This window comes from Capsicum annuum, chromosome 12 (assembly GCF_002878395.1).
Source record: "Capsicum annuum cultivar UCD-10X-F1 chromosome 12, UCD10Xv1.1, whole genome shotgun sequence".
Taxonomy (NCBI): domain Eukaryota; kingdom Viridiplantae; phylum Streptophyta; class Magnoliopsida; order Solanales; family Solanaceae; genus Capsicum; species Capsicum annuum.
Genome location: NC_061122.1, coordinates 63,135,264 through 63,160,303, shown reverse-complemented (window position 1 = coordinate 63,160,303; position 25,040 = coordinate 63,135,264). Strand labels below are relative to the sequence as shown.

General features: G+C 36.7%; 1 protein-coding gene across 2 annotated transcripts; it reads left to right on the top strand.

The window, feature by feature from the left end:
- Positions 1-2,833: 2,833 nt before the first annotated feature.
- On the top strand, positions 2,834-21,955 carry LOC107873251 (MICOS complex subunit MIC60). 2 transcript variants are annotated; one of them, XM_047401807.1, is made up of 12 exons: positions 2,834-3,040; positions 3,244-3,307; positions 6,876-7,589; positions 7,670-7,771; positions 7,903-8,043; positions 8,223-8,300; positions 8,512-8,604; positions 8,684-8,803; positions 10,560-10,637; positions 13,413-13,592; positions 20,986-21,087; positions 21,196-21,955. In XM_047401807.1, exons 1-12 carry the CDS (start codon positions 3,030-3,032, stop codon positions 21,427-21,429), a joined length of 1,917 nt encoding a protein of 638 aa, XP_047257763.1. In that variant the 5' UTR covers positions 2,834-3,029; the 3' UTR covers positions 21,430-21,955. The 2 variants fall into 2 exon arrangements, with proteins under 2 accessions (XP_047257763.1, XP_016575502.2); XM_016720016.2 differs by lacking the exon at positions 7,670-7,771.
- The last annotated feature ends 3,085 nt before the right edge of the window (positions 21,956-25,040 follow it).

The following is a 25,040-nucleotide window of genomic DNA, read 5'->3' as shown; positions in this document are numbered from 1 at the left end:
CCTGTTACTGGTATGAAAATGTGGCCCAAGTTAACCAATCTTTTTGTTATACCACCTACAATAAGAAAGCTTCCAGGCAGACCCAGTAAATAAAAAAAAAACAGAATGAAAATGGGGCTGGAAAGTTGTCAAAGAGGGGTGTTGAGATGACCTACAGGACATGTCACAACAAGGGTCATAATAAAAGGAGTTGTCCATTGAATTCAAGTTCCAATAGAACTAGTGTGGGTTCTTCTTTTGCAGCACCAAGCACAAGTAGAGGAAGAGGAAAACCAAAGGATCTACAAAGGTAATATTTGACTTGTAATTTACTAGTATTTTAATTCTTTTTTATTTTCTTTCATTTTTTTATCTCATTATATTTTTTCTTATATGTTGTAGGTTGCTGCAGCAGCAGTAGCTACTGGTAGAGGAAGAAGATCACCTGCAGCAATTGCTGCTACTATGGGTGTTGATAGAGGAAAAGGAACTGCAACTTGTGCTGTTGATAGTGTTATTGGTAGAGGTAAGGAGCTGATGCTGCAGTTGTTGGTGAAGATGGTATAGGTAGAGGAGCTGGTGCTACAGTTGTTGGTGGAGCTGGTGGAGGTAGAGGAGCTGGTGCTGCAGCTATTGGTTGTATTGGAACATCTAAAGGAGATGGTGTCACTGGTGCTAGCAAAGGTAGAGGGACAGCTTATAAAAGACCTAGGATGGTTGGAATGTGGGTGCTTCATATGGAGAGTAGTTTTAAAATCCTCAATGTAAGTTAAAATTTCTTGATTATATTTGTCTAGTTTAAAGTAAACCTTTTCAAGTATTTAGTTAAATTTGTTCTCTTTTATTTTTGTCAGCCTGGAATGCCAATGAACTTCTCCATAGTGATTGGAAATCTTGGACATCACAAACCAACCTCAGGTGTGAAATGGAAAGGAAAGAAAGTTGTGACCTAACAAGGACTTGAAGACATAAGAGCACAGAAAAGAATGAGGACAAGATCAAATGTTGCTGAACTAAATCATCTAAGCCAAACAAGTTCAACATCTTTCCAGTAAAAGCTTGATTATGTTTTTCTCTTTGTGTATTGATGGTGTGTAATGAAAAAGTAGTGATTTTAACTTAGCTAGTAGTTCAATTGTGGTGACTGTAACTATGCAGCTGTGACTGCACGAATTTGATATGTTTTGAAAACAATGATGCAGTAGTGACTGTATTTTTGGCTAATATATCAGCAGTTGTGGCTGCATTTTTTAAACTAATGTTTCTGTTGAAATATCAGCAGCTGTAACTGCATTTTTTTGGCTAATGTTTCTGTTGAAATATCAGTAGTTGTGACTGCATTTCTATTGTGTTATATGCTTACAGTATTTTGACATTTTGCAGCTTCAAATTACAGTTTGTTGCCTGCACTTATTTTTGGGCTACTAAATGATTCAAATGCAATCAATTTAACAATAAATACTCAAACAAACACAAAAAAGTATGAGCTGCTTCATTACAAAAGATAAACAAACATGATTCACTTCATCTAACAACCTTTCTCTTTTTCATATATATTTGAGAATCCAAATACAAAAGAAGTTGCACTACTCAACACAATAATTTGCAACACATTATATAACAACAACCTAGTGCTAAGGTAACCTCATTGAACCATTTTTCATAGAGAGCATCCCAACCAAATAGCTTAAAGCTATTACTAATATACAACAAAAAAACACAACAAAGAAGTGAGTATTGTCTCTAGTCCTTCCTTCAGCTATTCGTCTCCAATTCTTTTCTTTCTCTTTGATCTTTCAAATTTCTTCTTCCAACTTCTCTAATTTCATATTAATCCCATTATCATCGTATTTGGATTTTTTAGGTTTGTCAACTTCTTCTGAACCTTCCTTGATTGATTTGCTCAATCCAATCAATTTATCAACTTCATTGAAACGATAAGATTCAACTACATTCTCAAGCTCACCTAGTTTTTCAATTAGTTTAGGAATCACATATTTGGACCTTGGATCAATGTTTTCGAATCCCTCCAACACCAAAAGTCGCAAGATCTTGGACCCTTCAATGTTGACAAATAAAGAATGATTTAACCTCATTTCTCTTCATCAATTCTGTTGAAATAACAAGAGAAAATGCAAAATTAGATATTTACCCCATAATAAGGACATGCCCAATATCTTCTACCAGGATTACTTGAAGTCCAAGATGTCTTCAAAGGCAACAAAATTTCGTGATTACAATGAATAACTTGCTTCAAAGCAGAATCATTTTCTTCCATACATAGTTTACTCAAGTTAACTGACTTCATTATTGTATGCTACAAGAAATTCATTTCAACAAATAAGATAAAATTCAGAAACAAAATTAAAAGAGACAATAAAAAAAGTAATTCAGAAATTCATTACGAAAGTGATTCCTAATAAAACATAGACAAAGTAATGAATGAAATTATACCTTAATACGAAAAGGGATGAAGCTAAAATCAATTCGATTTTATGTTTTTTAATCTCAACTTTATGCGGCTTAATACAAATAAAGAGAAAACAATTTTAATTTTTGCATAACTTTCATGAATTGAAGAAATTTTGGATTGAAGATGAAGAAGGAGGAGGACAAATTAGGTTTTTTTTTTTTATAGAATAATGGATATAATCGTTAGGGAGGTTCAAACAGGTATTAAAAAGAAAGAGAAAAGAAATTAAAAAGACAAAAATGAGTTTTTACGCGTCAGTAATATTTGTTTATATGCGGACTATTAAAGAGTTGAAATAATTCATTTTAAAGATAATTAATAGGTAAATAAATAAAAATTAAATTTAAGTGCTATAGTAAATTTGGAGGACAAATTCACACAAAAAAGTTGTCTTTAAAGAGAAAAGTTTGGGATGTACAATTTTTTTTTTTTTTTAAAAAAAGGAGTGTAAGAAAAGCAAATGAATCGGGCGTAGTGAAAGCGGAAAAAAACTCCGCCATTGGCGCGAGGTTATGTCAGACAACCTACAAATCTCAACTCAATAATTACTAACTTATTTTACGCCCATCGTCTCACCATGTTGCGAAGGTAACCCTTAATCAAAATCTAAATTTCTACACTTATCAGTTCATAGCTTTTGTTCATTGATTAGGGTTGTAACAACACAAAATTCGGCATATTATTCTGGAGTATTTTTCTTTCCGTTGTAATACATGGGATAGTTAATTTGTGAATTGTTGAACTAATTTCTTCTTGCTTTTTTTCCTTTCTCTCTTTATTTTATTTTACAGGTCCATCCTGCGACTATCGGCTGTTAAATCAGTAAAAAGAATTCCAATAGAGGTTACAACACAGGTACTTTTGGAATATCGTCTTTTTTTCATGTTAAAATAGATGAACAAATATTTTTCAATTGAAGAAAAGATCTGTTGTGGGTGCTGGAGTGCCAAGCAAGATTGTATGAATGGTGAACTGTGGTGTATCACATCAAGCAGCAGCTTCGTCTGGTTGTTATAATTTCCTGATTCACATTATGGCAATAAATATTTAGGTGATGTTAATAAATTAAATTAGTTATCTTCTATCATTTATTGTAGTATTATTCCCTAGTTTATTGGAATATTCGATTATCATAATGAAATAATAAACAAGTCAGCAGTGGTGCCAAGTTTGTCTTTCCGATAAAGGCACGAGCTAAAGGTTTTGTTCATTAGAAGTCAAATAAGGTGGATTAGGTGATGATTTTTAATAGTTGGAAGCATGGTCCGAGATGTTCCATAAAGAGCCTTGTCCTTAAAACTGTCTTGTTAAATGAATATGTCAAAGTATTGGTGATCGTTCCCTCCCCTGCACGCTTCCTCTTTAGGACAAGCAACGTGGGATTAGAGAATTGGAAGTGAAGCACGGTCTTGGGTGGGAAAGAACATAACCAAGTATTATGTTGCATTTTGTACTAGTTGTGTTATTTGCTTTATATCCATGCCATTGTTGGCATAGAGAAGTATTTCTAAAATAGTTCGCGAAAAGAAAACACATTTCATGGATTTACAAAATAAAACTGCTTTCTGAAAGACAAACAATAATCCTTTTCAAAAAACAAAAAAACAACCAAAAGGCTGTCAACCAAAAAACTCACTCCCGCAATAATCCATATAATTTTGAATGTTATTGTTGCAGGTAATTTTTATGATCCCTTACCTTTTCTCTTTCACCTATTTTTCCATCCATGATATTAAGTTATATTTTTTAATAATATCACTCGTGATAGCATGGATTTACTGTAAACTCTTCTTAGCTCCTTGCATCCATCGTATCTATGGAATGCAACATTCTATTTGTAGAGCTTATTGATCAGCCTTTTGAAATTTATCACCTTGTTGGACACTTAAAGTTCTTTCACCTCAAGTCCTTCCCGCTTTTTGTAGTCGTTACTAGCTCCAGTGGACCAAGTGATACTTTCCTGTTTTGTCTCCTGAATCTCACAGATCATTCTTTTGGGGTCTTTTCAACTTTTCCATCATACTAGACGGTGCCTGCAAGAGGGACATGTAATATTTGAGGACGCTTGATCATTTGCCCTTGATTAATACTTCTCTCTCTCCCTCTCCCTCTCCTTTTCCAATTTCAGAAAAAGCTTTTTCTTTCTTTTTTTGAAAAGCACCCTTTTTGCCACTCTGCTAGTCTTCTCAACTCTTTGAATTATTGGGTTCCACACAAATTGGTCCTTGTATGAAGCACCTAAAAGCAATTTGTAGTAAGTAGTTGGGAGTGCTCCAATCCGACAATTGAACACTTAAGTTAGGTGTTCAATATTGTCTACGTTGCTCACTAGTATAATCTCACACTTTCTAAGGTCGATCGGAAGTCCTGATACTTTGTGGAACCATATGAGGATGAGAGGATCTGTCTCAAGGATGTCAATTAGGAAATATCAGCATCACAGAACACCAATATGTTATCCACAAAACAAAGTGTGTGATTGTCACACTATTTTGTTTCTCTATCAAAGCAGTGAACCCCCCAATCAACCTCATGCTACTGCTTTGTTCATCATTTTGCTCAAAGGTTTTATTACTAAGATGAACAACATAAGAGGTAACAGTTCCCCCTACCTTATGTCCCTCGAGTTGCCATAGAACACATATGATCTTGCTCCATCTATCCATGAATGCCCATCTTTATCACAGCAGAGTTCAAGAACTGCCAATGCACATGATTACAAGCCTTCTCAAGGTTAATTTTGCACAAAATCTCGAGCTTTTCCGTCGTACTCCTTGATCCACCAGTTCATTTGTCACCAAATCACGTCTTAAATCTCTCTCCCTTTTACAAACGCGAGATCTTGATCATATTTTCCGATGTGCCGACCCATCTAATGAAGCACCAACTCAAGAAACAAAAAAAAAGTGCGTGCTCTTTTTGTGTGTGTTTGTGAGACACAAGGAAGATGGGTTGGTTTTTGGCTTCCAATCTTTCGTTTTTTCGTTCCAAGTCTTGCACTATTCATGCCAAGTAATCTTTGTATGTATGCAGCATGAGCTTTTGAGCCTATAGAGAGGAACAAGCCACCTTCTTTGGCTATTTCGGTACTTTTTGAATCTAATCACGTTAGAGTTGCCGGGGATGATTGTTGTCTATATGGGTGAGGTATGGATAGAGGGTCAGCCCATATAGTATGTGCCTAGCTAGAAAGTGGCAGGAATTTGACATATGCACTGGTGTGCGAAGCCATCACTAGAAAACCACTATATCTGAGTTTAGATTCTTTCATCCTATGCTGCTCTTTAAGAGCAAAATTTCTATTCTATTTTATTGTTGTCCATAGTGTCACACGGTAACACTTACTTTCCCCTTGTGCATGTTGCTCTTGTAATATTGTTATAAACATATAGAGTTTGATTATTAGATTTCACAAAGTAAATATTGGAAAATTATAGTTTCATGTTTTGAAAAACATCCACTAGTACCAAAATTTCTAATACTTTTATTCAAAAATCAGACACTTGAACACAATTGTACTCATCTCATAATTTGTGTAAATATTTCCAAGTACCTGTTGAAATGCTTCCCAGAAGTGGGTGTTGCTTTGTTTCTTATCAAGTTCTCGAGCTTCAAAGAAGTTATGGGCAAAGTTTGAAGAAGTCTACTCCTTTTGAATTTCACATTGTTGTTCCTCTTATGACAAGAAGAAGAAACAACCATTTTTATTAGCTATGACATTGACACACTTAAATTTCTTGGGGGCTTCATGGTGGAGAGGTGAGAAGTGGAACTTTTCAGAGGTTTGGATGCTGCAAGTGGTTGCTTTTGTTACATCAGCATCTTCATGAAGAAACAGTAAATATGATTTTTAAGAGAATACAACAAGACCATTTAACCATGATGTTATGGGTTTGAGTCTCTTAAGGGGGCAAAAGGAAAGGGGGGGGGGGGGGGGCAACTGTTGTTTAACAAGGAGATTGTTTTTGTTCCAATTTTCGACAATCTGGGTGATGTGATATCTTGGATCACTCGTGAGAAAGGGTTGTAGGGTAAAGTAGGTTTACGTTTATCATATCAAGAAAAAATGAAAGAAAGAAAAAGGATTGGAGAACTCTTTTGATAAATGATATTAATTAGTTGGTGCATTGTTGTAAAATTATGATGCATCAATAGGTAGAATGTCATTGGACTGGAGAGAAATGCGACTGGCATAAGTCAACCTTCCTGGCATGCTCAGAATTTTGATTATCATCTGCTTGTTTTTCCCTTTTATCACAACAACAACAGCATACCCAGTAAAATCCCTTTTATCACAAGAAAAATAAAAGAAAAAAAGGAAATTCATCCACATATTTCTGAGCAATACTAGTGTTATGTCTTACATTAACTAGATCACACTGAATGCTCATATACGCATTTGTTTTTGGGTATACGAGTGCAGATACCTTCCTATCTTTTTTCCAGAAGAGAGTTCTCAGTCTCACCCAAACAAAACGGGCCACCACGGGGGTCAGGTTCAAGTGGGAAGCCCGCAGAAACAGCGAGTCTCTTGCCGAGATTCATTATTGGATCTGTTGCTTTAAGTGCTGGGTTCATTGCAGCTTATCAAACTGGATATTTAGATAAGTATCTTGTTAAAGAGCCCCATTCTAAACCTGAATTAGCCAGGGCAGGAACTGGAATTCAAGATGCCAAGGAGCTAAAGGAAAACAGTGAAGTTTCAGTAGATAGTGAAATTTTAGGAAGACCAGAAGCTGAGTCTAAATCGGTAGAGTCTGATAATCTGGAGCAAACTGAAGAGAGCATTGGAACTCGACAAGATCTCTCTGGACCAGATGAGCCAAGCAAAATGGGATCGGAAAGTCATTTTCTGGTAAAAGATTCGTCGGAGGTTACTGGTGGAGAAGCCAATTATACTGAAGCAGAAGAGTTATCGCCCAGCTCCCATCAGGAGAGTATGACATCTGATGAAACTAGTTCTTCTCAATCACCTGAAGACACATTGGACATGAAGAGTTCAGAGGTAACTCCTGACAGAGTGCAGTCTGAGGCAATTGAAATCACTCCGACCTTTACGAAGGCTGATACACTTCAGAAGGAAAATGAGGTTATTGCTATGTCTCCAGAGCATGTTACCAGTCGAGCCAAGATGGAGGTATCAACCAATTTGTGCTGTCCATTTATCTTGTGAGTTACAAATTTTGTCATGATTCTCTGAACTGCAACTTTTTGAAGGATACTCTTCATCATGATGAAAAAGCTAGTTCCCTCCTTGATGAATACTATTTACGAAATGGGGGTGGAGCTACTCCTACAACCTCCTCTGACAAGCATATGGTATATTCTCCCCCCCCCCCCCCCCCCCCCCCCCGCCCCCAAAAAAAAAAAAAGAAGAAGGAAAAGACAAGGATATGAGATAGAGAATCTCCTATTTGGTTTTCCTTAACTTCTGTGTTATGACACTGAAGGCTGCTGAAGATCTGGGTGATGCCTACATATCAAAGGATGGAAAACTGGTGCTTGATTTCTTACAAGCTCTTCATGAAGCTGAGAGGAGACAAGCAGAGATAGATGCTCGCTTATTTGCTGAAGAAAAGAAATATATGAAGGTGTGTGACCTTTAAGAATTCTGCACAAAAGAGGACTTTGTAACATTATTGTGAATTTGTGATGCTTAACTCTTAAAATTTGTGTTATTTCTTCTGCATGCTTTGCTTTTTAATTGTGTTGCTGCTTGTTGTTGTTATTATCATTATTATTTTAAACTTTTTCTGCTCACATGATTTAGGAGAGATATGAAAAGGAACTTAAGGATGCTAGAGCCAGGGAACTTATGTACGCTGAACGAGAGGCTTTACTGGATAAGGTTGTACCATGTTTTTTATTGGCGTACTCATTTACCCTCATATAGGCTGCTGCCGTGGCTCATAATTCCAGTTCTTTAACTATTCATTGCCACATTTCACTTCTTTCGTAGGATCACGTGCGTGGATGGTCATCTTAGTTGATGATTTATCATTGCCTTCTCATGATCCTAATCTGTTTGTTTGACTGATTAATGATGGGCACTTCATTAGGAACTGAAAAAAGAAAGAGCAAAAGCCATCGCAGCGTTGAAATCACTTAAAGAAAAATTAGAAGAAGAACACAAGACGGAGCTTGAGGAAAAGGTGCTATACTCTCTTAAGTCTATATAAATAAAATACTATATTTTCTGTCCAGCAGACTTATGCAGATTCGTCATTGCAGGACGCTGAAGCAGAACTAAAGTTGAAGAAAGCACAGGAGTTAGCTAAAACAGAATTGAATGCAGCTATCGCAAGTGAGAAAGCATCCCAAATTGAAAAAATGGCTGAAGCCAATCTCCATGTAAAGCTTCTGTGATATTAGTTTTCCACATATAGAAGTTTCTTTTTTCGTTTGATTTTACACCAATCTTTTGAACTATTATGCGCATTCCAATTCAACATCGGGTTAGAAACTGTCTCTGCCTTAAATATCTATAGGAGAAGATTTTGGAACCACAGATAAGGGAATCAGATAATTTGCTACCCTAAATTCTGTTCAGACCAACATCTGCATCCAATTCTTTGCTAAATGGAAAAAACTTAATGCTGAATGTCTGCTGAAAGTTCTTTATCTTAATCTTTTATATCAACAATAACAATACACCTCAATCTTTAACCTTTTACGTCAGATATGGATCTTCTGTCTATTTTTCTTCTGATCCTATCAATACCCAATAGTTTGGCGTTCTCCAGCTCTAGACTCACTCCATTTTCTATTGACATACAAATCTCTGAAACATACTAAAATAGCTCCTACTTACTTTGGGGCTGATGCAAGTAAACCAACATTGCAATCTTTAATCCTTACTCGTCGGTATTGCCTATATTGGCTTTTGCTTCCATCTAATACTTTCTAAGTTTGTATGGATCCCAAAAACTTGTACGTCTTTTGAAACAACTTCCTTCTATATGACTTTTAGGTGTCCCTCATCCTCCTTTTTACACCTTCAATCATCAGTGTCGTTCAGGAAAAAGTCATCATGGTGTCATACCTACAAGTCGGTACATTTGGAGATTTACGTAGGACATCCAAAAAATCCCACGTGATCTTCTTTTCTTTTATCCTGTGCTACTTGCACATTCTGTAAGATGTGATTTGTCATTGTCTAACATAGTGCGAGTGCATATTCATCTTTCTTTTTAATCAAGTAAATACATTTTCATTCATAAACACGGCCAAAAGCTTGCTGTATACAAGGGGTGTTCCAAAAGTTAAAGAAGCTACAAAAGAAATGATTCTCTACAAACTCCACCTTCTACACAACAAGGAACTCTATGGATGCACCAAAAGAAATAAGTGAACGAAGAAGACTCAACTAGGAAAAACTCGACTCTACTCCCTCAAAAGCTCTCTTGTTCTCTCTACCAGACAACCCACATTAATGCGAGAGGGACCACATTCCATGACCTGCATCTTCTTCTCCTTCTCCAGCTCTTCCACCAGAATATCAACACTTATACTGGCGTTGCCCATGACGGGCCAAACCACCTAAGCATATCCCACTATAACATCATGATTAGACCACAATGTGGAAGAAGATGGTCCACGTCCTCACCTGCCTCCTTGCACATGTTGCACAAGCCGACACAAACAACCTCCACTTTCTAAGGTTTTCTGCCGTCAAGATCCACCCCTCTATGAGCTTATATTCATGTTAACATATGGATCTATGTCATGCCCATCTTGCGAACATTTGGGGCATTATAGAACCACCATTTCACCCTGAGAAAGCCCATCATGCACTCCCACATAACATTGCTAGTCTTGAAATCATTCTATAGAACTTGTCTTTCACTTTTGGTTGGTATCATTCTACAGCACAATGCTCCAGTTACATTCACTTTCATTAATTCTATGTGTTATATCTTCATCTATACCATTCTTTTGGAACATTAACCTAGATATCTTTTTATGTTAGCTAATTCTGTAGTTCATATATTCTTACTTCTACTTATCTTAAAACACTACTCTCTTGAGTGTTTCTCCATAGATCAGTTGAGGAAGTTCTTGACTTTCTATGGTTGATGATTTGATTTGAGTTTATTTTGTTTCGCAGATAAATGCTCTATGCATGGCATTTTATGCACATTCTGAAGAGGTTCGCCAGAGTCATTCTGTTCACAAGCTTGCACTGGTAAGTTATCTGCTTCTGCTGTGCTTTTTCATTTTATTTCTCTATTTTCCCTTATTTTTGAAAAACTTTGTTTATCCTAACTGTGGGCGTGAGACTATATATATATATATACATAATGTCTTTCATTCTGAAGAATCTCGCCATCAGGGATGATACTAGTCTTTGGTCCAGAGTATCGTCGAACTATAACAGAATATTATCATAAATGGTTGCTACATTCCCCCCTTCGCATATGATAGTGTATATGGTTGCTATATTTGCCTCTCTACATATATGCGGTAAATGCAAAACTACGTACACAGAGTCCTTTCCTTATGTATATGACTGCCCTGCTAGAATTTGGAAACATGTGATATCATGTCCAAAAGGTTTTAACCAAACTTTAAAATTCAATTGGAATTTCCAGACAATCAATTTCACTCAACAAGAACACCTTGAAGAGTTGAAAACCATATTTTAACCATTCTAATTCTTTATAACATTCGTTCAATCCTTTCTTAGATGAGGTTCAGTTCACTTCTGTTACTAATCATGGCATGATGAAGGTTGGTGCTATTGGAATCACTTTAGCCATGCCCTAGTAAGGAGATTTGTTCAACATACTGATATCCGTCAAATGGCACCTTCTAGTATAACAAGCACTACTTTTTAACATTTTATTTTCACTCTGTGATTTCTTTAAATTGGTGGTGTTCTCGTCGTTTTTGTTGTCAGTCTTCCGTCTTTTAATGTTTAAAGAAGGCAGAATTGAGGACCATGTGTGTGTCTCCTGCATGAATGTGATAAGTTGTAACTATAAACCTTTTTTTCCTTTGTAACATAACACTTCCATTTGCCAACACAAAAGAAAATCGCAGCTTCTGCAAACGCTGCCAAAATTCTCTTCAGAAACCATTTTCCCCAGTGTTGTTGGAAGCGAAGCGAAGCGGTGGTGTGTCACTTTTTGTGTCTGAAGCGGAACAAAGTGAAAAAGTGACTGCTTCTAACCGGAAAGTGTGAAGCGATGGAAGCAAGCGCGTTGTTTTAATTATAAAAAACTGGACTCCTTTTAGAAGAAAATAGTTCTAAATAGAGTCCAGTTTAGTGTTCACGTTTCACTGAGTGCAACTCCTCCTCCTTCTCTTCTTCTTCTTCCAGGTAGGTCTTTTTCTTCTTCTTCTTCTTCTTCTCTTCGTCGCTCACTGCTGGGAGGGGTTGACAACTTATTTTTTGAATTCTTGCTCACAGTCGCTGGAGTCGCACGTATGTTTCCTCTGTTTCGCTGGACTGTTTGCTGGAGTTCCCTTTTCTTTTCTTTCTGGATTGGTCTGGTTTCTGTCTTTTTTTTTTTTTTTTTCTGGCTAGTCGGGAGTCCTCTGTTTTTTCCTGTCAAACTTTTATTATTTTCATCCATTTTTTTTGTTATCCAGTTTTTCTGATTTAATAAATTGATTGAATTTGAATTTGCTTGTCCAACCCGAGTCTTTTTTTTTCTATTAACGGTGGTTCATGGGCCAGCTTGCATGCACCTCGACTAATTCCACGGGATACTGCCACCTCCCACTAGCAACAACCACAACAGGTACTAGGTACCGGGTAACTCTGTCCACCAAGGCTAGAACAGATGGGAAAAATCATCTAGTGTTCGTCTCTGTTAGGAATTGAACCTGAGACCTTTTCACTGAACGATAGGCACACCCTTGGGTGCTTGTCCAAACCTAGTCTTAATTTTTTTCATCCAGTTTTTCTACATCAACATACCTGTGTGATCCCGCAAGTGGGGGTCTGGGGAGGGTGGGTGTACACAGACCTTACATCTACCTTGTGAGAGGTAGAGATGTTGTTTCCAGTTTTTCTAATTTAATAAATTATTTGAATTTGCTTGTCATATGGAGGATGTTTTGCTATCTACCTTTTTAGTTTTAAAATTGAATCATTTGCTTATATAGAAAGTCTTTGTGCAAGTTTTTTTATTTTTTTGTTCTTTTTGAAAAAAATCATGCTTCACTTCAATTCTCTTAATTCAGGATGCGGGGGTGTTGTCATTTTTCTTCTGCTTCGTGCTTCCAAAAACACTGATATTCCCTTCCAATGACCAGCTAACGGCTACATTAGCCTGGTAATCCCAATGACCAACTAACATAGCCATTTTTCAGTTTTCCTGAAATACCATTAACACATGTAAAAACGCATAATAATTTGGCTAATAGGCAATAGCTCCTATTTCTGTGAAATATAATCTTGAATTCTGTTTGGAACAATTGCAGTTTTCCATTTGTGTGCTAATTTTTTCTAATTTAACCATCTCACATATTCCTGGTAATTATCATTCCAGTAACACCATTTTTCACATATGCTATTACTAAATAACTTCCGAAACATAAGGTTGGGACTCTTCATCCTCCTATGGCTCAAGTCGATTAGCTTTCTCATGTGGTAATCGGGAATAAATGGCCATTGGCTTTCATGCTTCATGAAGTCTATTTCTTCCCCAAAGTTAATGTATATTAAGAGTAAAAAACTATAAAAATTGTGTAATAAGAGAAAGAAATTCGTATTGTAATTTAACAAGGTGATGTCTTACTCATTCTAAAGTTGAAAGTTATAACCATATTGTCAATAAAAGCAAATAACTGTTGGAACTTAAACAAATTATCCATTTAAAATAGAAGTAATGCAATGCATCCAACCAAAGCCACAACACAATGTTCGTTGGTGAGGAAGCATATGTTAGCTAAAACCTGCATTAAGTCTTTATGCTATAGCACGGGATCATTTGATTGTTCATTGTTGCAGGGGGTGCTTGCTCTGGAAGATGCACTGTCCAGAGGGTTACCAATTCAAAAAGAGATAGAAGTTCTTCACACTTCTCTTGAAGGGATAGATAACAATTCGCTGCTGGAATTGGTTCTATCTTCTCTTCCGGAAGAAACACGGAGATGTGGTTCAGATACTGTGTTACAACTGAATCATAAGGCAAGTATCTGAAACACTATAATATTATGATTTAAGGTTGAACATTTCCTATGCTTATAAATCAGTTTCTTGCTAGCTGCTTGTGACCTATGCGTTACCACTATCATAAAGCCTTGATGAGTTATCCACATAGTCACTTCTCTCCTATATAAAAGAAAACGAGAAGGAATATTTTTCTCTTTTTTTCTTTAGCGTAGAGTTCTTTCCATGTGATACATTGCTGTTTCCTTTATGCTATGTTCTTGCTACTACAGCTGGAGAGATCTTTTCCTGTTGCATTCATTTGTCTTCCGAATTTCATGCTAAGTCCAAAAAAGAAGAACCTGATACAATAGCTGTCTCTCCATGTTGGTGAAAAAGAAATTGTTAGAAATGGAATGTTAGAGGAGGAGGTGACACGTTGGTAAAGCAAGGATCCTGGTTGCTGAGGAACAGGATAATTTATTTTACAGTTTTTAAGTAGTGATTCCCCCTCCCCCCTCCCCCCTTTATTTGTCTATATTTCCAAGTGTTAGAATGAGACTATTCGGGAGAAGGTGGGAGTGGTTTCGGTGGAGGATAAGTTGCGGGAAGTGAGGTTGAGATGGTTTGGTCACGTGATGAGAAGGGGCCCCAGTCCGTAGATGTGAGAGGTTGGCCTTGGAGGGTTTCAAGCGGGGTAGGGGTAGACCAAAAAATGTACTGGCGAGGAGTGATTAGACGTGACATGGAACAGTTACAGCTTAGTGAGGACATGACCCTAGATAGGAAGGTTTGGAGGAAGAGTATTAAACTAGAAGGCTAAGGTGGGTGGTCGAGTCGTAGTCCGCAGTTAGGAGGTTTAAGGATAGCTTGGTTGGGAGTTCCAGTTATGGGGGAGGGGATTCTTGGGTTGTTAATTATACTGTTTTTTTGTGAATGTTGGTTCTTTTGTTACTTTAGCATATTGCTTGCCTTTTGGTTAATTATACTTTATTTTTGTGGATGTTGGTTCTTTGTTCTTTATCATGTTGCACTTTATCATGTTGCACGACTGTTGGTCTACGGTCTTTTGTCTTGAGCCGGGGGTCTTATCGGAAACAGCCTCTCTACTCCTTCGGGGGTAGTGGTATGGACTGCGTACAGTTTACCCTCCCCAGACCCCACTATGTGGGAATATACTGGATTTTTTGTTGTTGTTGTTGTTGAAGTGTTAGAAGAGCTGTGACCCTGGTTCTTTTTGTTGCCCATCCAAAGATTATTATTGTCCTAAGAAAAGCTGTCAGGAAGACCTAATCTAATTTGGGACTTCCAAGTTGTATTTGTGTTAATTTATTTCAATTTCCAAGATTTAGAACTACATGTAGGACTGGTACTAATATGAACCTCAAAGAAGTTTCAAATGTGGAACTCCATGGGCGAGGCTGTATTGCAGTTTCTGGTTTACTTCTTTTTCCTTTCTAAAATTTCTGAGGAATGATTGGATATTAGACATTGAACTTTTTCCATACCAAATTGGTATGTAATATGGGTGATAAGCTGATAAAAACTTGCAACCAGTTTAGATCTGTTAATTGTTGTGAAGGTGCCATGATTGTGTGTTGAGAATGATAAAGCAAAGGAGCCTGTCTGGGACCTCCGCTAGATTGTGATTCTCTAGAGCAACCAAAAGATAGAGGTCACTGATTTCCAAGTCGTGGAGGATCTTCCTGAAAATTGGACTCCAGTTATCGCCTTCCCTGTGCTGTGTAATGGAAGCATCTTTGTTGCTTGCTAATTGGTAGAGCCTTGGGTAGGCTATCTTAAGAGTGATGTCCCCAAGCCATAAATCTTCTCAGACCTTCCTTGAAAGAGACTTTTTTGGAAGAATTCTTCTTGAAAATTGTTAGGTGTCGTTTGGTAGGGTGTATAAGAATAGTGCAAAATATGATGTATTAGTAATGCTTGCATTAGTAATGCAAGTTTTAGTTATGCAGAGGTTATTCTTATGCGGTGTTTGATTTGGTGTGTGAAAAATAACTTGCATTACATATTTCTTAAAAATACTTATTTACAGAAATACCCTCCACAAATATAATGGAAATGACGTGTAAAAGGTTTTGATGGACTATTATGTCTTTACCCATGCTGATGCATGCATTAAAGTCCTTGCATTTCTAATACCATGGTTTCCATGTATTAGTAATGCATAACATAATACCAAATAGTGTATAACCAATGCTTGCATTAGTTATACATAGGTTGAAAGTGTACCAAGCAAGGTATTGTAATACAAAAAGCTAATGCATGCATTATTTTTTCTAATGCATCCTACCAAACGACCCGGTAATGTGTTTCTAGACCCCAACACGATGGGATTCTCTACTTCTATTGGAGCTCTACTGATTCCGGGCACCATATTAGGGCTAATATAATGACCTCTCTAGTATCCAACCTCATATTGACCATATCTCCATAGCCACTTCCTTAGCAATCCCATAGTGTGCAACTTCAAATCTCTGATTCCGAAACCTCCTTGTGACTTAGGAGGAGCCACTTTTTGCCATTTGTCCAGGTTTAGAAGTCTGCCTACTTCACATTAAGTATGCATTGAGTGTCTATAAAGGCTGAGTTAACCTTCTAAGGCTCAAAAGTTTGATGTAGACTTAATGATATGCTCAGTCCAATAGGTACTTCATATCTGGCTTTGGATACATTAGGTCTTAAATTCCTGCCACGGGGTTATGCCATTGCTGTGGTTATGAATCCTCTCTAATTCCCTGGTCACTCTGAGGTGGCAATAGACTCAAGCTTGTAGACTCTAATAAACTTCTACGGATCGCCCACCATGATATTCTTGCATGGACTTTTTGGTCTCAAAGAGTTTTTGCGTGCTTCTCTATAGTATTTATTGTTGTCCTACCATGGAATATCAAAGTTTGAATCAATTTATGTGTCAAGAGTTCAAATCCTTACGCTAGAATTATTGGAATTTCGCGTAAGATCCATTTCCATTGAAGAAAGACTATTGTCACAAAGCGGGATATAACATGGTTTTTCATCAAATGTAAAGCTAAAAAATTTCCCCCATGTTTGAGAAATCAGATGCACTGCTATAAAAAAATTCTAGTAATGTGAACTTTTAATATCAAATTTGCTAATAAACTCCCTATACATTTTTTCCCTCTGTCCCAATTTATGTGACCCTCTTTCCTTTTTAGTCAGTCCCCAAAAGAATGATACCTTTATATATTAGTAACAATTTAACTTTGAACTTCCCATTTTACTGTATAATGAGATGATCCATTGACACAGAAATATATGACTTATTTTACCAATCAATATATATTGACTCGATTTATCTATATGACTTATTTTACCAATCAAAAGTCTTTCTTTCATTCTTCTCTTTTGCCTTATCTGTAGATAAGAACGAATTGGATCGACTCGACTGATATAGTAGATGGAATGGTAGTTTGTGTAATATCTAGTTAGGACCCTGCGCCCCTTTTGTTATCTTCCACTCTCCCTGTATAAGTTGGAAAAGAGCTGGGTGGATTACCTTTGGGAGCTTAGTCGAGATCTTGGGTGGTCTTGTGAGTGGTTGATAAATTGTGACTGCAGTTTTCTTTAGGGAGTAGTAATATTTTTGGGCAAACCCAATGGACCTTTCTCTTCACTATTAAACCAATATGTAAGTCTTACCGTGAGACTAGACTGATAGTGTGTTTATCCCAGTTTTTAAATTTGCTTATCTTGCAATCATTTAATATGCCAACAGTTGACTTGTTCCTCATGAATTGTGTGATTTCGGTTGTTAGGTATCTGAATTTGTTTTCTTTTGTTCTTTTGCTCCTTGCGCGTAAAGTCTTGTAGTGGCTGTTTGGCCATGCATATCTTTTTACTTTTTTTCTAGAGTTGAATTCCGGAATTCAAATTGAGGTTGAATTCCAGAATTTGAAAAACACCAAAAATTTGTTTTCACCTCATATCACTCACAAAAACTCCAAAACAACTCCAATTTTCAATTACCGTGCCATTTCCACTTTGAAAATAAAAACTACTTTTTTGCAATTTTCACAATTTTCATGGCCGAACGGGCCCTGTGTCTTGGGGAGTTGGGGTTGATTGTTGGTTTTTAGCTTTGAAATTAAAAGAAATAACCGAGAAAGAGTTGGAGAGAAAAAATACTGCAATTGTATTGTCAAAGGGAATTATTTTATTAATAACTCAAAGACATATTTATAGCTAAATTCTAACTAGCTAAATTTCAATTCAAAATCAAATAACAAAGGGATAACTAATTTCTATTCAAATAACAAAGGGATAACTAATTCCTATTCAAATAACAAAGAGATACTCTAATAATTTAAAACTACTAATAGTTATCTACTTCTACTTTATTTCTGAGACATATTTTCAATACTCCTCTTTGGATTATAAATTGTAGATTGTAGTCACGGCTTTGGCTGTATTTGACCTCTTGAATAAATTTGTCAATTCATCTTTGTTCTTGCATGGCTTGTATGCATCTTCTGTTGGATTAAATACGAAACTTTTGACTCTCATATCAACTTTGGTAAAATCTCATGATTAGTGGAATCAAAGATTCGACAATATACTGTTATTGGTTCAAATCGGGGTCTATCGGAAACAACCTCTCTACTTCTCTTGAGGTAGTGGTATGGTCTGCGTACACTCTACCCTCCTCAGACCTCACTAGGTGGTAATACATTGGGTATATTGTTGTAAAGATTCGACAATATTTATTTCCAAATAATAATTTAAATCCTTCTTCTATTAGCTGACCAACACTTAACAAACTTTTATTAATATCAGACACTTAAAGGACATTTGAAATTATTTTTGTACCTGAAACTGTTTTGATTGCAACATTTCCTTTTCGCTCTGCAGGAATATAGTCACCATTCCCAATTCTAATTTTCTTATTTTCCAAAGGCGAAACGCTTTAAAAAGAGTTTTGTCATATGTCATATGGTTTGTACACCCACTGTCAATCATCCAAAAATTAGATTTCTTGGTTAAAGAATATGTTGCCACAAATAAGTGATCTTCTTCTTCTTTTTCTTTGGTGACTTGAGCATCTGTTTCATATTTTTTAGATTTGTTTTTGCAAATCACGACTTCATGGCCAAGTTGATTGCAGATCTTGCATTGTGCATCTGGTCTCTTCCGACATTTAAATGGAGGATGACCTATTTTGCCACAGTGCTGGCAAGGTGGGTGGTTTTTTCTTAAATTATTTCCCTTGCTTTGATTCTTGTGGTTGGCTGCCAAAGCTCCTTCAGTCATACCATCTTGTCTCATAAGCCTCCTTTTTCTTGTGCCTACAATGTATTTAATAATTCTGTCAACGTAATCTTGGACAGATCTGTTGTATTTTTCAAGGTAGTTATTGATACTTCATATCTTTCAGGCACTGTAACAAGAATTTTTTCAACAATTTTTGATCCTTTAAATTTTGTGCCAAACAATCTTACCTCGTTAACAATGCCAAGAAGTCGGTTTGAGTACTCTTTGACGGTCTCAGATTCCTTCATCTTTTGTAATTCGAATTCTTTTATTAGATTCAATACCTTCATGCCTCGTATTTTTTCATCTCCTGTATATTCTTTCTTTAGATAATTCCAAATTTCTTTTGTTGATTTAAGAGCCATAATTCTCGTGAAAATTATTGGAGAAACACTAGCAAACAAAGTTGCTTTTGCTTTTGATTTTTTGATTTTTTGATTTTCTTTTTGGCTTTTGATCTGGGCCATTGGGCAGCGGAAGAATATTATAATCCTTCTCCATGGCCTCCGAAAGATCTAAAGCCTCAAGATAAGTCTCCATTCTTACTATCTAAAGTTGTAATTTTCACCATTCAAAACAAGATGAGCTATTTGGGGAAAGTTGTTTTCAGAATTCATCTTACTCACGGATCCCTCAAGAAAATTGGCTCTAGATACCAATTGTTGATTTTAACTTTGAAATTAAAGAAATAACAGAGAAAAGAGTTAGAGAGAAAAAATATATTGCAATTGTATTGCCAAAGAGAATTATTCTATTAATAACTCAAAGACATATTTATAGCTAAATTCTAACTAGACTTCAATTCAAATTCAAATACAAAGGGATAACTATCGTAATTCTACGCCACATAGAACTAATAGTTATCTACTTCTACTTTATTTCTGTGACATATTTTCAACAGGGGTAACTAGAGCAGTATAACAACAACAATAGCAACATTCCGAGTGTATTCCCACAAAGTGGGTTGGGGAGAATAAAGTGTATGCAGTCCATATCACTACCTCAGATGAAGTAGAGAGACTGTTTCTGATAAGCCCCCGGCTTATGATAGTTAACAGTATAACAAACAAAAAATAAAATCAAACAACAAAAAAGGATATCACACCATTAGATAATAAAAAGTAAGACACCCACAAGGTAATATTATAAACAAGCTATTCAAAATCATAGACATCACCAAAACACCATGAACAAGAGACTACAGGCTTAGATACAAACAAAGCACTCTTCAATACTATTACAGATGTACTCTTACCTACTAACCCTCTATCCTAATCCATGTTCTCCACACCTCCTATCAAGGGTCATGTCCTCTATAAGCTGTAAATGCTCCAAGCCATGCCTAATTACCTTTCTCCAATATTTCTTCAGCCTACCCTTGCCCCGCCTAAAACCATCCATAGCCAGCCTCTCACACCTCCGCATTGGAGCATTCGTGCTCATCCTCATCACATGTCCAAACTATTGCAACCTCACTTCCCACGTCTTGTCCTCCACTGAAGCCACTCCCACCTTTTCCCGAATAATCTCATTTCTAACTCTATCTCTCCTGGTAAGTCCACACATCCATCAACATCCTTATTTCCACCACCTTCAACTTTTGGATGTGGATGTTCTTAACTGGCCAACATTCCGCTCCATACAACATAGCCGGTCGGAATGCCACTCTGTAGAGCTTACCTTTAAACTTAGGAGACACCTTATTATCACACAAGATTGCCGAAGCAAGCCTTCAATTTCAACCACCCTGCATCAATACGATGCGTGATCTGCGTCAATCTCACCGTTCCCTGAATCATAGACCCATGATACTTGAAACTCCCTCTCCTCTGAATGGCCTAAGAATCCAACTTTACTACCACGTCCGCCTCATGCGACAAATCACTAAACTTACATTTCAAGTACTCCGTATTGGTCCTGCTCAACCTAAATCCTTTAGACTCAAGGACCTGCCTCCAAACCTCCGACTTATTATTAACTCCTCCCTGCGTCTCACACCTCCAACTTAGCAGTATTATTTTTATTGGAATTTGTAGTTCTTACATTGAAGTCTGCAGATCTTTTCTTTGTTACACTTTGTTACTGATGCTGACCTGAGCAAAATCTGAATGGTTCTGTTTCTAATTATTTCTCATTTTAACAGTTTGATACATTAAAGGGGACACTTCGGCACTTTAGCCTGATTCCTCCAGGTGGTGGTGGGATATTGACACATTCTTTGGCTAGTGTTACATCCTGGTTAAAGGTTTCTTTGCGATACCCTCCTTTGAGTTAAACTAGTCTGCATTATCGGAGTACAATTACTGAATTCGTATTTTTATCCCCATTAGATAATCATATGTACTCATTTCAGGTTAAGGAGGCTGACCTGTCTGGTGATGGAATTGAATCCCTCATTAATAGAGTTGAGAGTTTCTTGGCTCAGGGAAAACTATCAGAAGCTGCTGATACGCTTGAGAAGGGTTTAAAGGAAACCAACGCAGCAGCAGTCGCTGATGATTGGGTTAAGCGTGCTAGGAACAGAGCTATAACTGAGCAAGCACTAACCTTGCTGCAATCTTATGCCACCACTATTAGCATAACTTGAAACGGTGATCCATTATAGCATCAAACATCCAGTTTATCTGCTGCCTACAAAAATCGCTCAAGAATGGGTTTTTGGTGATTGTCATATTGAGATTTTCAGTGATTGGGACAGTCCTTTTTCATCTTGAATGCAATCCAAGTGGTTATGCCTTTCTTGATCCGGGAGTAATTTTTGTTGATAGATACATCACTATCAAGCAGTACTGTTGTACAACGGGCTACTTCTGTTATTATTTCATTTAGGTCAACCATGACAAGGATGTCCAGCTGGAGTAACCATTGAAATTTCGACTTTCCATGCGCTGTCCTGTTAGCTGTTATCCCTGTTTGGCATGTGTAATAAAGGCAGCTCAGATGACTTGATAACTTCTTTGATGGCTTTCTGCATTGATAGTTTTTTTTCTGTTTTGAGGACCACCTTGAAACAAACTAGGTTGGAATTTCTGGAAGAACTCCGATTATGTTTATCTTACATGTGTATTTGAATTCATTATGGGATGCAAGAAGGAATTGAAGTTTCATTTGGATGTAGAAGTTCTAAAACCATAGACTTAAAAAACAAAATGTTTCTTGTATTAGTGTAACACTAATGTTTAACCGTAACTTAATACGAGATTACTTATTTACTTAGGGGTCGTTTGGTTGGGAAACAAGTTGGGGTTAGTTATGCCGAGATTAGTTATCTAGTATTCCTTTTTAGTGGTTGTTTGGTTTGTGGTATTAAAAGTAATATGCATTGCATTCTTTTTAAGAATTGACAGTTTATTTACAAAAATACTTTTCACCTTATTTAGCTTAATTATTTTCATGCATATTAAACCAAATAAAAAAAATTAAAAAGTTATTATTTTTTTTTTAACTTTATTAGTTTCTTTTTCCTAAAAATGTGTTAAAATATTTATGTTAATGTATAATCTATATCTATAATATATTAAAAGTGTGAAGGGCTTTAGAAATATTGTTTTAACTTTTTATCCTTCGTTAAAAGACTTTATAATAGATAAAATTGTCTTTTCACTTTTTTTTCTTCAATTATTATATCATTATTTTTATGATATTAAATATAATAAATATATTAAAAATTAAATAGAGAAGGTTTTCTTTATTATGGTTAAATTTCTAAGTTTATGAAGTTTTTATTTTAGGTAAAAAGTTACTTTCTATTGGTTTTAGATGTTGGTTCTTTCTATTGGTTTTAAGACTCAGTATATAGATAAAGAGAAAGAACCAACATCAGGAAAATCGGAAAAAGAAAGCGTAAATCCTTTTCCAATTAAATTTTCCCATGAAAATAGGCAAAAAAAAAAAAAAAAAAGGGCAGGAATTCTTAGACTTAAAAGTTGGCCAACAAAAATAATTAAAATCGGCAAGAAAAGAAAAAAATAGCACAAACCCTTTTACACGTTCAATAAATTAAAAATTGGCAAAAATATTGAAAGAACTTATGTATATTGGTAGGGTTTTCTTACCCTTTTTAATGTAGCTGTTAATATATGTCCCTACGTTTTTTTCTTCTTTTTTTTCCTCTTTTCACGATTTTAACTTGATTTTTTCTGATATTGAGCCTTCTTCTTCCTGGTATAGAGTTATGCCTTGTGGATTTCGAAGTTTGGAAAACTTTTATTTTTTAGAAGCTAGCTCTTCTAACTTTTGAAAGTCAACTTTCCGAAGTATGTACCCATTACACTTTTCTTCTTTCTTTTCTCTTTTCACACTTTTATCTTGGTATTTGCCTGATTTTAGTATCTTCTTCTTCCTGATATATAGTTTTGCGTTGTAGTTTTGTAGGTTTTGAACTATTTAGTGTTGAAAGCCAATTCTTCTAGGTTTTGGAAGCCAACTCTTTAAATTATGTACTCCATTGGTAAGTTATATAACTTTCACATATTTATGTTCCTCTTCTTTCATTCAGCTACTTTTTCCTCTTCTTTTCTTAATTAGAACGTCCTTCACCAAAACTCTATCATCCTCCCCCTTAATGCACTTCACTTGGTCCAGATCTCGAACCTTACGCTCCCTAGTTTTGGCAAGCCTATACAATCTCTTTTCCCCGTCTCTCTCCTCTAAACTTAAATACAGTCTCTCAAAAGCTGCTGTCTTAGCAGTCGTAACTGCTAACTTAGCCTCTTTCTTGGCTAACTTGTACTCCTCTTTGCTCACCCGCTTTTCCTCGTCATCCTTACTCTCAACCAACTTAACGTAAGCTGTATTCTTTATCTCCACCTTTTTCTTAACTTCTTCATTCCACCACCAATCCCCCTGATGCTGGCCAGACCAGCCCTTCGAGACACCCAAAACCTCTCTAGCTGTTTTCTTAATGCAACCTGCAACCCTATACCATATACTATCCACGTCTCCCCGATACTCCCATGCCCCCATCTCCTTCAACTTCGCCTCTATCTCTAATGCACTGACTAGAGTCAGGCCATCCCACCTAACTCTAGGTCTACCCTCCCCACCCCTACTCTTCTTGCCCATCTTTATAACCAAATACATCACCAGGAGTCTATGTTGGGTTGCAAGATTCTCATTTATAAAAATCTTACAATCCTTGCACAAAGCTCTATCCCCCCTCCTAAGCAGTAAAAAGTCAATCTGAGTCTTGGCTATCCTACTATGGAAAGTAACCAGATGCTCCTATTTCTTCGGGAAGCTGGAATTTACTACCACCAACCCAAAGGCCCTCGCAAAGTCCAAAAGAGCAACTCCTTCATTATTCCTATCCCCAAAACCAAAGCCTCCATACATATCATCGTACCTTATAGGCAAAAGACCAATGTGCCCATTGAAGTTCCCTCCTATGAAAATCTTCTCCGAACTAGGCACGCCTCGAATCATCTCATCCAAAACCTCCAAAAATCTCCTTTTCTCCTTCTCTCCCAGGCCCACTTGTGGTGTGTAGGCACTACAGACATACACTATAAACCCCCCAATGACCAACTTAATAGTCATCACCCTATCATTAACCCTATTAACCTTTATTACCTGCCCCCTAAGCCCTTCATTTACTAAGATACCTACTTCATTCCTACGCCTCTTACTACCTGAGTACCACAACTTGTACCCATCTACATCCCCAGCCTTAGCACCTACTCATTTAGTCTCCTGGACACACGCAATATTGATTTTTCTCTTCCTAAGAATCTTAACTAGCTCTATCGACTTACCCTGAAGGGTCCCTATGTTCCACGACCCTACCCTCAACTTACCAACTCTCTTCTCTCCTCTCTTAAAACTCCCTTCTGCATCTCAACTTTAACCCAACACCTGATCCCGACTCCAACCCCAGTCCCCAGGCCCTCCAGGACATGACTCTAGTCTACCATTTAACACCCAAGACACTACACAATAGATGCAACAGAAGAGCTAGATTTCATTAATTTATCATGTATTCATCTTAAGATTATTATACTAACTAATTGGTTATTGTCCCTTTTTTTTCTCAACTTGTTTCCTAACATTAAATAAAACAAGGTGTTGCTTCCTCAATCTGAAAAGTATTATGAGATGTTCACTGCTTGTACATTGGATAAGTATGGATTTTGTGAACCTGGTCCTAAAGGTAAAGGAGCACAATGGCCAACCTTCTAATGAAGTCGCAGTAAGCCCAGA

Bases quoted from the DNA above. Each gene is read 5' to 3' on its own strand.
- LOC107873251 (XM_047401807.1), top strand. The intron at 7,590-7,669 runs GTATCAACCAAT...AACTTTTTGAAG, and splicing joins CCAGTCGAGCCAAGATGGAG to GATACTCTTCATCATGATGA. The intron at 13,593-20,985 runs GCAAGTATCTGA...TCATTTTAACAG, and splicing joins TGTTACAACTGAATCATAAG to TTTGATACATTAAAGGGGAC.